This window comes from Calonectris borealis, chromosome 6 (assembly GCF_964195595.1).
Source record: "Calonectris borealis chromosome 6, bCalBor7.hap1.2, whole genome shotgun sequence".
NCBI classification, from domain to species: Eukaryota; Metazoa; Chordata; class Aves; order Procellariiformes; family Procellariidae; genus Calonectris; species Calonectris borealis.
In genome coordinates this window covers 501,366-513,804 of record NC_134317.1, presented here as the reverse complement: position 1 = coordinate 513,804, position 12,439 = coordinate 501,366, and the positions used below count along the sequence as shown (strand labels likewise).

General features: G+C 40.9%; 1 protein-coding gene across 4 annotated transcripts in view; it reads left to right on the top strand.

Moving 5' to 3' along the window:
* PKP4 (plakophilin 4) overlaps positions 1–12,439 on the top strand; it is a 100,550-nt gene that overhangs the window by 20,905 nt on the left and 67,206 nt on the right. For all 4 annotated transcript variants that reach the window (XM_075152606.1, XM_075152605.1, XM_075152608.1 and 1 more), the window contains exon 2: positions 9,328–9,461. Coding sequence is in view for 2 of the 4 variants with exons in the window: in XM_075152605.1 (XP_075008706.1) it covers positions 9,333–9,461 (129 nt within the window). In the remaining 2 variants the exon portion in view is untranslated. The remainder of the gene's footprint in view (positions 1–9,327; positions 9,462–12,439) is intronic.

Sequence of the window (12,439 nt, the reverse complement as noted above, 5' to 3'; positions counted from 1 at the left end):
TAAAAAAAAAAGAGACAGAGGAAAAAATGTATCCTGAAAAGAAAAAGGGATGAGGAAGACGGTAAATTTAGAGTAAGGTAGTTGAATGCATCTCCCACATTTCTCAGGAAGCGAATCAGTTGCATGTAGGTTTCTTTTGTTGCTGAGGGACTCTGTCTGCACAATTATGCAGGTGTATTTTTTTATCCTGTCATTACAGAAGTCAATTTCTTCCATGTTTTCATCAGATAATATATTTACTTCCCTGGTTTCAACCTGAAGACCATGTGAACAAAACTTCTGCACTACTAATGTCCATAAAGAAAAGTGATATCTTAACAGAATGTTTAGCCTATAGTGTGATATTTGAAGTATCTCGACTTATGCATCTGGAAATTTTAAAACCTATTTTTCATGTAAACTTTTGAGCCATGTTTCACATAATTCATTTTTAATTGCTTGCATCATCTTTGCAAGTGGATAAGTTGTCATCTGCTGTCTTTTCATCCAAACACATGACTATAGGCTGGTAGACATTATACAGAGTTTGTCTTAGTTCAGTCACTTGGTTGCACCAAGCTTGAGAACGTAAATCACTGCTTAGTTGGTAGGTGAGCAACACTCCATCCTTGTAGCAGGATGGAACTAATAGGAGCTACTCGTACCTAGAGGTGTACTGACATGTCTGTGAAATAACTCGAAAAAATCAGATAAATTTTAATCACTTCTTCATCTAAAAACTGTAGAAATGCAGTAAGTCTTGTTTTGGTTTTGGCTTTCACGTATACTGTAAAGGATGAAAAAACAAGAATCTTTGACCAAGAGCTGAGATGTGCCTTGTTGCTTAAGTATATGGTTGTAAGAATAACTTACTTGTATAATAAATAACATGTCAGTGTCCCAGCAAGTTGATTTTAGCTTATTGGAGTTTTTTTCTTCTGTACTAACGAGTGTTGCTCTGATGTCCTGGGTGATTTACTCCTGTTGCTTGAGTTAATCTTGTAGCTGGATAAATATGAGGATTTTTAGTGATGAGATGTTGCTTATTGTTTTTCTCATGTTTCCCTTATGAAATAGATACAGTCTATCCTATCCTAGTTGACAGTGTTCATAAGAATTATATTACCTCTTCAGTGCGAATTACTCTGGTGACTTTTGTTACTGGCTTCAAGTCAGCAATGGGAGGCTCAGAAACAGGGAACACATAAGGAGAAAATTTGGGAGAATCACCTGTGTAAGGAAGGCAAGAGGAATACAAAGGGAAGTGAGTAGGAAGCTGTGGAAAAGCACCGCTTTTGCTGCCTTGCCTGGAAAGGTCTTGGGCCCGCGCTACAAGGAGAGGGATTACTTGGTGCTGGCAAAACTATCTGGATATCTCTAAGAAAATAACAGGAGGAGCAGTGGAAGGTGTGGAGTAGAGACTAATGAGAATGAAGAATTAAAGCATGGTTTCCTACACTTAGTTTAGTGATCTCTCATATTTCTTCTCTCCTTCTCAACTGTTGTATTCTTGTTCCTTCCTTGCGTCAGTGATTGTATGGCTGCAAGATTGGCTGGTTCAGAAAAATACACCCCCACTCCCCCCAAAAAAAGCATAGCTTTGTGTCAGATGAACTTACTGAACCTATTCGTTTTTTGCAGCTGTTTGACCATTCGATCAGACACAAAAGAAAGCATTACCCATTTTGGCAACTTACAACCTCACTGCGTGCTTAGAGGACCAGGATTGGCAAGCTACTAAAGAAAACTGGTGAATCTCCCAAGTGCCAAGAAGTCTGCTGCATTTCTACAAAAGGGGAACATCTGGGAGGTTTTTAGGAGTCGGTGCTTTTGTGTGCTAGGTATAAACAAGCTAATTGTGCATAGTGGAGGCAATAGGTATCCTCTAAAGAGACAGTTAAAGTGGCTGTTTAAATGTGGTTTACTCGAGCAAATCCCTGCAGTTGCCTAACGAGAGGGTCTTTGCTGTGCACTTGTTGGATTGAAAGCTAACTCTCTTTAATGGCTTGGATTGCTCTGATCTGACTTACTGTGTGGTTTCATGAAACCATTTCAGTGAGCCTCCATGGTAGAGAGGACAGAAAAGCCACTATTTTCACAGTTATTGTTAGGGTATTTCAGACTAGAGGCTTCAAATTGAACATCTTTATTTTCCTTGTATACTTGCATCTAGTCTGAAAATGTAAATGCGGGCCAGCCTAGAGCTAGATTGTCACTGCTTCTGTTGTTTTGTCTTTTACTTTTAAATAGAGAATTTCAAAATTCACAATAGGTGTCAAGAATTTTCTCAGACGTACGCTCAAGATGAAGCATCTAACAATTTTTCTGAAAAATTATTTAAATGGTTGAAAATGCATTATTTTGATCAGAACCCGAAATCTACAGAAAATGGTAGCAAATTCTTACTGTTCTTCTCAAGTCTGCTGTTAATCTCCCCCAAAAGTTTCAAAGGATCTCACGTTACACTTTTGACCTATATTAGAACCATTTGCACCATTCACAATGTCGCGAATGAGTGGTTTAGAGGCCGCTTAAAGAATCACCGTCAAAGAAACGAGCAGAAAGTGATTTTAATAGAGATCAACAAGCGGCTCAGATCAACAAGTGGCCCAGGGAAGAAAAGGGGGGGTATGAATGCACCACCACACACAAATCTGTAGTTTTGCAACATCCACCAAAAGATCGTCTCAGAACATTTAAGTCTTTCAATTCTCATGCATTCTTTGCTATAGCAGAGAACTTAAATCTGTAAACTTTTCTCTCATATTCAGGAATTTTAAGAAGTTATGTGAATAAGATATGCTGAAATGCATTGCACGAAGCAGTAGTACAGTAAAATATGTTTTCTGAGTTTTCATTATGGCTACATACATCTCGGTGTCTTTAATGTGCAGGAGCAATTTGAGAATTAAAAGAGCTGGAATACAGGGAAGCTTTAAGGTGTATTTATAAATAGTACCTGTGTATATTGTCTGATTCATCCACATACGAGGTTTTTAGAAAGCAGCCTCGCGTCTATCCTGAGTGCAGCTTAGTAGCTGCGATACTGCAGCGAAGGGTTGTAGGGGATGAGGACAGACAGAGAAAGATGTAGGAACAAAGAAGCTGGACATGAGGCGGCAATGTGTGCTTGCAGCCCAGAAAGCCAACCGTATCCCGGGCTGCATCACCAGCAGCGTGGCCGGCAGGGCGAGGGAGGGGATTCTGCCCCTCCGCTCTACTCCGGTGAGACCCCCCCTGCAGCGCTGCGTCCAGCTCTGGAGCCCTCAGCAGAAAGGCACAGACCTGCTGGAGCGGGTCTAGAGGAGGGTCACGAAAACGGTCAGGGGGATGGAACGCCTCTCCTGTGAGGAAAGGCTGAGAGAGTTGGGGTTGTTCAGCCTGGAGAAGAGAAGGCTTTGGGGAGACCTTATTGCAGCCTTTCAGAACTTAAAGGGGGCTTATAGGAAAGATGGTGCCAAACTTTTTAGCAGGGCCTGTTGCGACAGGACAAGGGGGAATGGTTTTAAACTAAAAGAGGGTAGATTTAGACTAGATATAAGGAAGAAATTTTTTAAGATGAGGGTGGCGAGACACTGGCACAAGTTGCCCAGAGAGGTTGTAGATGCCCCATCCCTGGAAACATTCCAGGTCAGGTTGGACAGGGCTCTGAGCAACCTGATCTAGTGGAAAATGTCCCTGCCCACAGCAAGGGAGTTGGACTAGATGGCCTTTAAAGGTCCCTTCCAACCCAAACCGTTCTATGAAAGTCTCCCATTCTGGGTGAGATCTAAGTGCCTGGCCATGACACAAGAGGCAAGCAATATAACTATGGACCTAATTTTTTGAGGGATGAAGTCTGGTCGCATGTTTTCCAATAATGAACCAGTTACCCGTACCCAAAGGGGTGAGTAACACAACTCAGGAAGTATCTTCAGCCAGTAAATCCCAGTCTTGCGTAAGGAAGAAAGAGGTTCTCTTATTAACTCCTCCCAAGTTTTACTCGTAACTGATTTTAAGGCTCTCATGAATCCTGCATTTGGTATTTTCTGTTCTTGTAAGGTGAATATGAGAATCTAAATTGACTTTGTGAGTTCCTTTCCTCAAACAGCATGCCTAGACAGAGGCATGGCGGTGGGGACGGGGTCCTCTATGGGGCTGGACTTCAGAAAGCATACTGCATTCCTTCCTTTCCTGCACCACATCACCTGAGCTCATGCGCCTGGCAGCTGCCTGCCCACGCAGGAGGTCGGAGTGAATGAGCGTACTCGTTTGCGATAGCTTAAGTATGTACGTGTTTGTAGGATCAAAGCCAACAGTTATCTAATCTTGAAATCGAGATTAGAAAATCAGTAACTTTGCCAAGAAATGCGTTAATTGAAAGAACAGCAGTGAAAACAACTGCCTGTGTGGAAGGGTATAGCGCTCTAATTACACCTCTTAACACTGAGATAGATGTACATTTAAAACCGACATCTTCTTTAATAATTAATTTGATTGGTTTTCATCTGAGTGTTATTATTAGAGACTCAATATTGGGTATATTTTCTGTTCACAGAAATTATCATATCTTCTAACTAGTTCAGATGTACATTTTCTTGACTGGTTACAGAAATTTACTACAGATAGGTTGAAGAGTTATTTCAGGGTGTTGGGTGAGAAGAGAGTAACAGATAAAATTACGGAAGAGACAAATTGAGATCATCTCACATCTGTGCTCATATCATATTTTTGTAGAGGTTTTTAGTCGGTCCAGTTTTAAGCATTCATTTAGACAATATACTTTGAAAGTGATAACTTACAAGGAATCGGCACTGCATTTTTATAGTACTTTTGTGGCACATCATAGGTAGAAGCTTCAAAAAGTCAAGTTTTGCGGTTTTTTTAAGTAAAGTAAAAAAAAAAAGCTGTGCTTTCTTCCCCATATGTCTTAAAGAAAAGAAAATTAAGAAGTCTCTTTTGTATGATGGAATAAATACTGCACTAATTTCAGTGTTTTAAGTAAGGTATCTCATAACTTATCTTTTATAAACGGTGGTTAAACCTTTGGAAAGAACTGGAAACTTAAAAGTATGACCATGATGGCATGTTGTACTGATTTTGGTTGGGATAGAGTTTAATTTTTTTCATAGTAGCTCCCTACGGTGCTATGTCTGGGATTTGTGACCAAAGCAGCGCTGATAACACTGGGATGTTTCGTTCCTGCTGAGCAGTGCTCACACTCAGTCAAGGCCTTTTCTGCTCCTCACCCCACCCCACCAGCGAGCAGGCTGGGGGTGCACAAGGAGTTGGGAGGGGACACGGCTGGGACAGCTGACCCCAGCTGGCCAAAGGGGTATCCCATACCATATGGCATCGTGCTCAGCAATAAAAGCTGGTCAGAAGGAGGAGGAAGGGGAGGATGTTTGGAGTTAAGGCATTTGTTGTCTCAAGCCACTGTTACATGTGACGGAGCCCTGCTTTCCTGGAGATGGCTGAACACCTGCCTGCCGATGGGAAGGAGTGAATGAACTCCTATTTTGCTTTGCCTGTGCGTGCAGCTTTTGCTTCCTCTATTAAACTGCCTTTATCTCAACCCACGAGTTTTCACACTTTTACCCTTCAGTTTTCTTCCCCATCCCACTGAGGGGGAGTGAGTGAGCGGCGGTGTGGGACTGAGCTGCCCACCGGGGTTAAACCACAACACATCTAAATATTTAATTGATTTAAAGCAACAAACAAGCATAACTCTGCATAATTGAAAATTCAGTGCTCCTTTTTTTTTATTTAAAAGATTGGCTTTATGTATTGTACTGTATTTTGTGTTTCTCACCTGGAAGTCCCAAAACACAGTGGACACTCCCCTGGTTACCATGCAGGTGAAGACATGCTGGGATGTATGGACAAGAAAGCATCCCATTTCTGAAAGAAACTCATGTGTAACTTGTGAGAGGTTTTGATATTTGGCCTTTTGATTACTTAGCAAATATTCCTAAATAAAGGAAAAGCTTGACTGGGTAGTTTTGTTACTTCATGATATGCTTGCAAATTTAGCAGTCCATTTAGAAACCTGAAGCACTGAGTTCTAATCATGAAAGAACTCTGGAAAGTGATTTAAAAAAATCAGGTATGACCCAGGGAGTCGTAACATGTATTCTATGATTCTTTGGGTTATTACAGCTTAATGAGAGAGTTGATTTTTTACAAGTAAAACCTTAAAAGAATACATACTTATTTTCTAAAACCTTAAAGTTACATTTTTCACTTTGACTTTTCAAAATCCTATTATATAACTATTAGAGCATAGTTTTTTATTCTGTTTCTTGAATGCCCTTTAACTCGTTCTTGTAGAAACAAGGGTCCTTGAAGCTTTAGGTAGATGCCAGGCTTACAGTTGACTTATAAAAATCTCAGCGTAGCAGCCTTTCTATTTGCAAGCTTGAAATGAATAAAAATGTTTCAAAAAAAGCCAGACATGGCTGGTTATTCATTTGGTGGTGCTTTGCAGGCCAAGTAGCATGAAATGTCACTTTATATCTATTCCCCAAAAGTAAGTTCTGTTCCAGTTGCGAGAGACCCACCTTGGTCTCCTTCAGAGACACCCACTGGCGTTTCAACGCAGATTGAGATCGGCTGAGCCTGATAAAGTGACAGTGGAAGAAATGGTTGTTACCCTTTTTTATTTTTCTTTCTTTTTTTGTAGTTAAAAAATCAACTTGCTGTATTCTAGGCTCTCAGGTGGAGGTGGGACTCTGGTAGCTGGAGGAGGTGGCAGTGCTGCGTTCTCCCCATCTCCAGTCACGAAGGAGGAGGGCCTCTCGCCCCCGCGCTGCTGGGCTGCCTGCGGCGCCGGTCTCCGCAGAGCCGCCCGGCCGGGGGCTGCCCGCCCGGCCGGGGGCTGCCCGCCCGCCGGTCCCGTCAGGTGCGGCCGCACGGCGGTGCCTGGGAAGGGCCAGGAAGAGGCCGCCTCGCCTTCCTTTCCCGCGCTCTCTTCCCTTTCCTCCCTGTTTCTCTGGCCAAATCTCTGGCACCTGAGCGAAGAGTATCCTTACCCGGAGCCAGCCAGGCGAGGCGGGCCGGAGGCCGTGGCCTAGGTGGGGCTGCCGCCTCCCGCTCCCTGGGGCTTGGCGGCCTGGGTGGGGGGGCCGGGGGGCCGCGGTGCCCCGCTCCCCTGCGGCCAGGGCCCGAGCCCCTGCCCGGTGGTCGCTGGTGAGGAGCGGTGCCAGGCTGGGGCCGGCGGGCAGGGCGGCGGCGGGGCCTCCCCTCCCTCAGCGAGCAGGGTGTGGGTGAGGTGGGGCTGGGCTGGGCGGGGACGGGCCTTGCTGGGGCCTTGAGGTGCTGTGGTGGTGGTGGGAGAGGAAGAAACACGTACTCTAGGCTTAATTCTTTGTAGATTAGGAGAAGGACAGTGTGGCAGAGTCTTTATGTTGCCGTGATGGTGGTTCAGCCCTGTCGGAAGGCGAGGTGAGAGAAGAAGGAAAAGGAGTTGCTCTTTGTGTCGCTAAACTAGTGTGCTCAGGTTTCCCTCTCCAATCCTGACGCCAGAAACCTGGCAGCATGGTATTTGTGCAATTTCTTTTTCTTTGTTCCAGAAGATAAATGCAGTATGGACATAAGGTGAGAACGGGCTGTTTATACAGACTCTTTTCAGGCTACTGGACAGTCTCCCTGTATGACTTGTGCAGTGGCTGAGGGGAGGAGGGGCCCTTCTCCAGAAAATAACTGAGCCCGAGTGAGGCTCTTGCTCTAACGTGCTTTTGGAGCAGCTTTTCTTTTCCTGTTCGCAGTGGTAGAAGCTGATGGGTGACCAGGCTCCTGCACCATGACTACACTGCTGCCTCTTATCACTCATCTCACTTTAGTTTCTCTGAAGCTGTTGTTTGATTCCCTCGGTGGCTGATGTGAAACTGCACATGAACCATGTTACCAGCTCTTTTAGCAGACTAGAATAGTGTGGTTAATAAAGACTGCCTGCTAACGCACTTGAAGCGGCTCGTAAGGCTGAGCAGAAGGCGTCCCTCTCACGGTGCATGTACACAAAGTGGAACGAAAGTACTTTTTCTTACATCATCTCTCTTCTGGTTTCCACTCATCTTTTCTGCCCAAGGCTGCCTGTAGTAGCATAGAAGTCCTCTGACAACATAGTGCGTTGCCTGCACTCGGCCTCTGTGTATAGGCACCAATGCAGAAAAAGTCCCCGAGAAGGTGAGCAATCCCATAGGGTGATTCCAGAAGAGATCCCTTGAGGGCCAACTCAACTACTCTTCCAACCAAATCAGAAACACGCAGCTTTATAGCACAGCCACTGATCTTGTAGATTGTCCTGTGTCTTTTTAGGGTAGTGTGTGCCCAGCTTTATGCCGATTCAGCATTTAGAAGGCAGGTGGTGGAGAAAGGATGGTCATGGTTAAAACAGGTCAGGACTGAGAAGTCTTACGGGTCCGTTCCCGGCCTTGGAGCCTGTTCACAGTGTAAGCTGCTCCTTGCGAAATGAAGGGAAGGAAGCTGCTGTTCATATTTGTCTCCTCTAGGAATATTGAGTTAGTTTGTTCTGAAAATCTAAAATGAAATATTGACTACTTTTAATATTAGACCTCACGAGCTTTATTTTCTTTTTTCTGAAGGAAATTAAAGCGTGGTGTATGTGCAGAAACTACATCAATACCACCTACTTGCTATTTTCAAAGTATTAAACACACTTCATAACTATCTCTGTAATATTAGTTAATAGTGACTTCTATAGTTAAACAAATGAATTGCTTTTTTTATATATACTGCAATTGTTAGTGTGCTGCCTCCGCCATAATGAGGCTTGGGATTCTTGAACGCTAATCCTATCTGTCCTTTTCACACTATCCATAGCCCAGGGCAATTGGTTTAACTTTAGTGTCTTAATTTCCTCTCTTGCAAAAAGAACACCAGAAGCATTATTCCCATTAACTTTTTGTTACCATAATTAGTCTCTTCCATGGTTTGTTCCTAACAGCAATGCTGTTACATGTCGTTCTTCTATGCTAAAAACTCTGGTAATGTTTTACTGATCCTGGGTGTTCTTAATATTTAACACTAGTATTTTTCACGCATCTTGGATTTTGCTGCTTTTAGTAACTACCACAAAATAGTATTTTAAAAATAATCTTTAAACATCATGCTGCCTGATTGCTTCTGCTGACCCTCATGTTCTGTATGTAATTCTGATTTCAATTTGTGAAGGTGAAGGACACTAATAGCAACATACGTCGGTGTTAATAATGCAAGTTCTCTGCTAATTTGGTTAAGTTTGGAAAGGTTTTAGAAAAAAGATAAGAGAATTTATAATCCTGAAAATTTGAATTTTATTAAACATCACTGGCTCAAAATGTAAACTATTTTAAAATATTGTTATTGCAGGCAAAATGCCAGCCCCTGAGCAGACCCCAATGGTGGAGGAGGGGCTGCCACAGACAACACAGGAAACTTCCACAGGCCCAGGCATGGAACCAGAGACTACTGCCACTACCATTTTAGCTTCTGTAAAGGAACAGGTATATGCCTTGTTTTCAGCAATTCAGAAATTCACAAAGTACGCGTTGTGGAGTTAACCATTGTCTCTTATTGCATTGCTGGGAAAAAACATCATTTCTAAAACGTGTTGCCTAGTGTTGGTATAGTATATTTTGTAGTCAGAACGTTAGGATCTGAATATAAAGGGTTCATTTAATTGCATTGAACAGAAGCATCATTATGGTATTCTGTAAGTCAGACTTGAAATGAAGGTTTATTGTTTAAAAAAGAAAAAAGAAAAGCTAGTGTAGAATTGATGCAACATTGAGAATCAGTCCTTTTTGTACATTCTGCAAAGTTGTGTACAGTGTTACAGAAATTTGCACGTAAAGGTTTTGGAATGATTAGTTGTATTTTGTTAAAGAATGGGTTTTAAACTTTGAGTTTGGTTTCAGTTATCAATACCAAGGTAGTAATATATTTTAAATCTGCAACGCATTTATGGACATGTATCTTAGTGATAGTCTCTATAGGGAAAATAAAATTGTGTCTAAAATCAAGCTCAGCCTTAATTTGTAAAGATCATTCAAGGAGGAAAAAAATTGCAGTTTTACAAAGAAACATTCTAACTAAAGTTTTTTTGTTTGTTTGTTTTTTAAAACAAACAAACAAACAAACAACCCCCCCCCCAAAAAAAAAAAAAACCAAAACACAAAAAGAGAAGTAGTAGTTTGGCTTTTATTGCCAGAACTAGAAATAATGTTCATCTTTCTTGGCTTAGTGCATGAATTGTAACATCTGAATTTCAGAATAAATCTGCTTTGCTGTCTGTTTCAGAACTTATTTAAGATAAATCAGTACTCGATTCAGGACATTAACTCTGAATGCAAACACTTGATGTATTAGTTCTCATACGTTGTTCCGTATTAATATTAAAAAAAGGTGAGAATTAGATTATATGATCTTGATATCAGCAGATTTCATACCCATAGAACCTTCAGTCTTAAATAAAAATTTTCTGCAGGATGATGAAATTTTGATCTTTATTTTCATGCCTAAATTAATAGTTTCAAAAGTATTTTAAGATGACAATAGCAAGCCTAATAATTTCTTAGTGATATTAAAGCTAATATTAAATCTTCCAATGCAGAGGATGTTAATGCTGGAGGCTATTGAGATACAGTAATCATAGTCATCGGAGTTACAGTGATCTTGAGTCACCTCTCATCGTCTGAGGCAGTAGCTTGCCTTGTGCCGTCTTAGCCTACCACACATGTCAGTTAGAACTCATTTGCTTAAAGTACCTTTGTGGTGATTTTAAGTTGGTCCATTTTATTTTGCCGTTCCCAAAGAACATGCTCATAATGGTAGCTTAGTTGCTGAGCAGCATTGCAATAAATGACAGTACTGTAATTGCTGGTGATCACCAGCCAACAATCTTACTGCTGTGATTACTGTCCAGAATTGCTTTTGTGCAGTTTTGCTGCAATAGCGATTGCTTAAACTGAACATACAATTATGACAGCATTGTCTATATTGGGTTGATACATGATAAGTATACAGTAAAAAGGCATTTGTTAACATCCCTTTCCTACCCAAGAAATGTTTTTATCTTTTTCTTGTTCGTGGAGAAAAAATGATAATGGAATATTTCCTCATTTTAAAAAGGAGATTAAAACCTCTTCCCCTTTCCATTCATAAAAAGACTATTAAATGTGTGGACTATTAAGAAACTTAGTTCTGATGAAAGGAAAAAATAAAATTAAAATTGTGTTTAATAGTTAGTGAAACACAAATTTCAGAACTGTAGCCTAACTTCAAAACGTGTAGACACGTTAGAATGAATATAAGAGGGAGGAAGATGTAAATTGTACTTCACTCTTGAAAATGATAATGTGGAAGAATTAAGAGCTGAACTGTTGCTTTGTGGTATTTTTTCTGTTGATAATAATTATGGACACTGACATATTCAACACCCTTCCTGTATGGCAGAAAGCCCAGAACAGAATATTTTCCAGTGCAGTTATTTACTTTATTAAGCTTGAACAGAAACTACTATGCTGTTTGCTATGGCCTAACTTCCTTTTAAACAGGAATCTCTCTTTATTTGCAGTAAGTCTGTATTTGTAAAATAGAGTTGCCACACCTTAACTTCATTACTTCAGAAACACTGAAACACAATTCAGAAAAGCTTTTATTACTACTTGTCAAATTGTGCAAGATTTAACTTAACAGAAGCTTTTAAAATCAGTACAGTAGTTCTGAAATAGGTGGATAAATTTATTGAATGTCTTTGTTAAGCTTTCTACCATAGTGGCGTAGATACAATTCTATAAAAAGTTGCACTAATTAGTCTATGAACCCTACAAACCACTTTAAATAAACTCTCCATTTGTTTCTCTTTCCTATGACCCCAAATCAGTTTAAAGCAACTTTTTTACCAAACTAGAATGTGTCCCCTGAGCTCTGAACAGTCTCTTATTGAGACAAAATTGTCAGACAGCTGTGTAAATCTCCCTTGATTATATTTTAGGAAAGAAACATTTCAATTCACTTCCAGTGTTATAAAATAATATGTGCAGAAGAAGTGTAATCTGTGAAGAAATTTAGATTACTATAGCTTTGTGCTTTTCTGACAAAGTTCAAGTTTTATTTTAATGTGAAAACACATCCCTAATTAGTATAAATTATGACACTACCACCACAACCGCCACTGGCTTTGATTGGAGTAGAGGGGATAGTTCTTTTACCAGGTTAAGTTACTCTGTTTGCGGATACACTAGCGGATATAATTCTGGATGAAAATCAAGGGAAGGACTGACTCTTACTGGTATAAGTTGCATCTCTACTAGAGGAATTCCTTTTTCAATGCAGGGAAATCCTAAGGCTAACTAATGAAGCTGAAACATATCTTGGCCTTTTCTTTTTTTCCTTTAGTGGATTTGATGACGCGTTGTGGTTTTTTTGGTTTTGATTTGGGGAGGGGGTTGTTTTCTGTGGGTTTGTTTTGGAGGTGAGG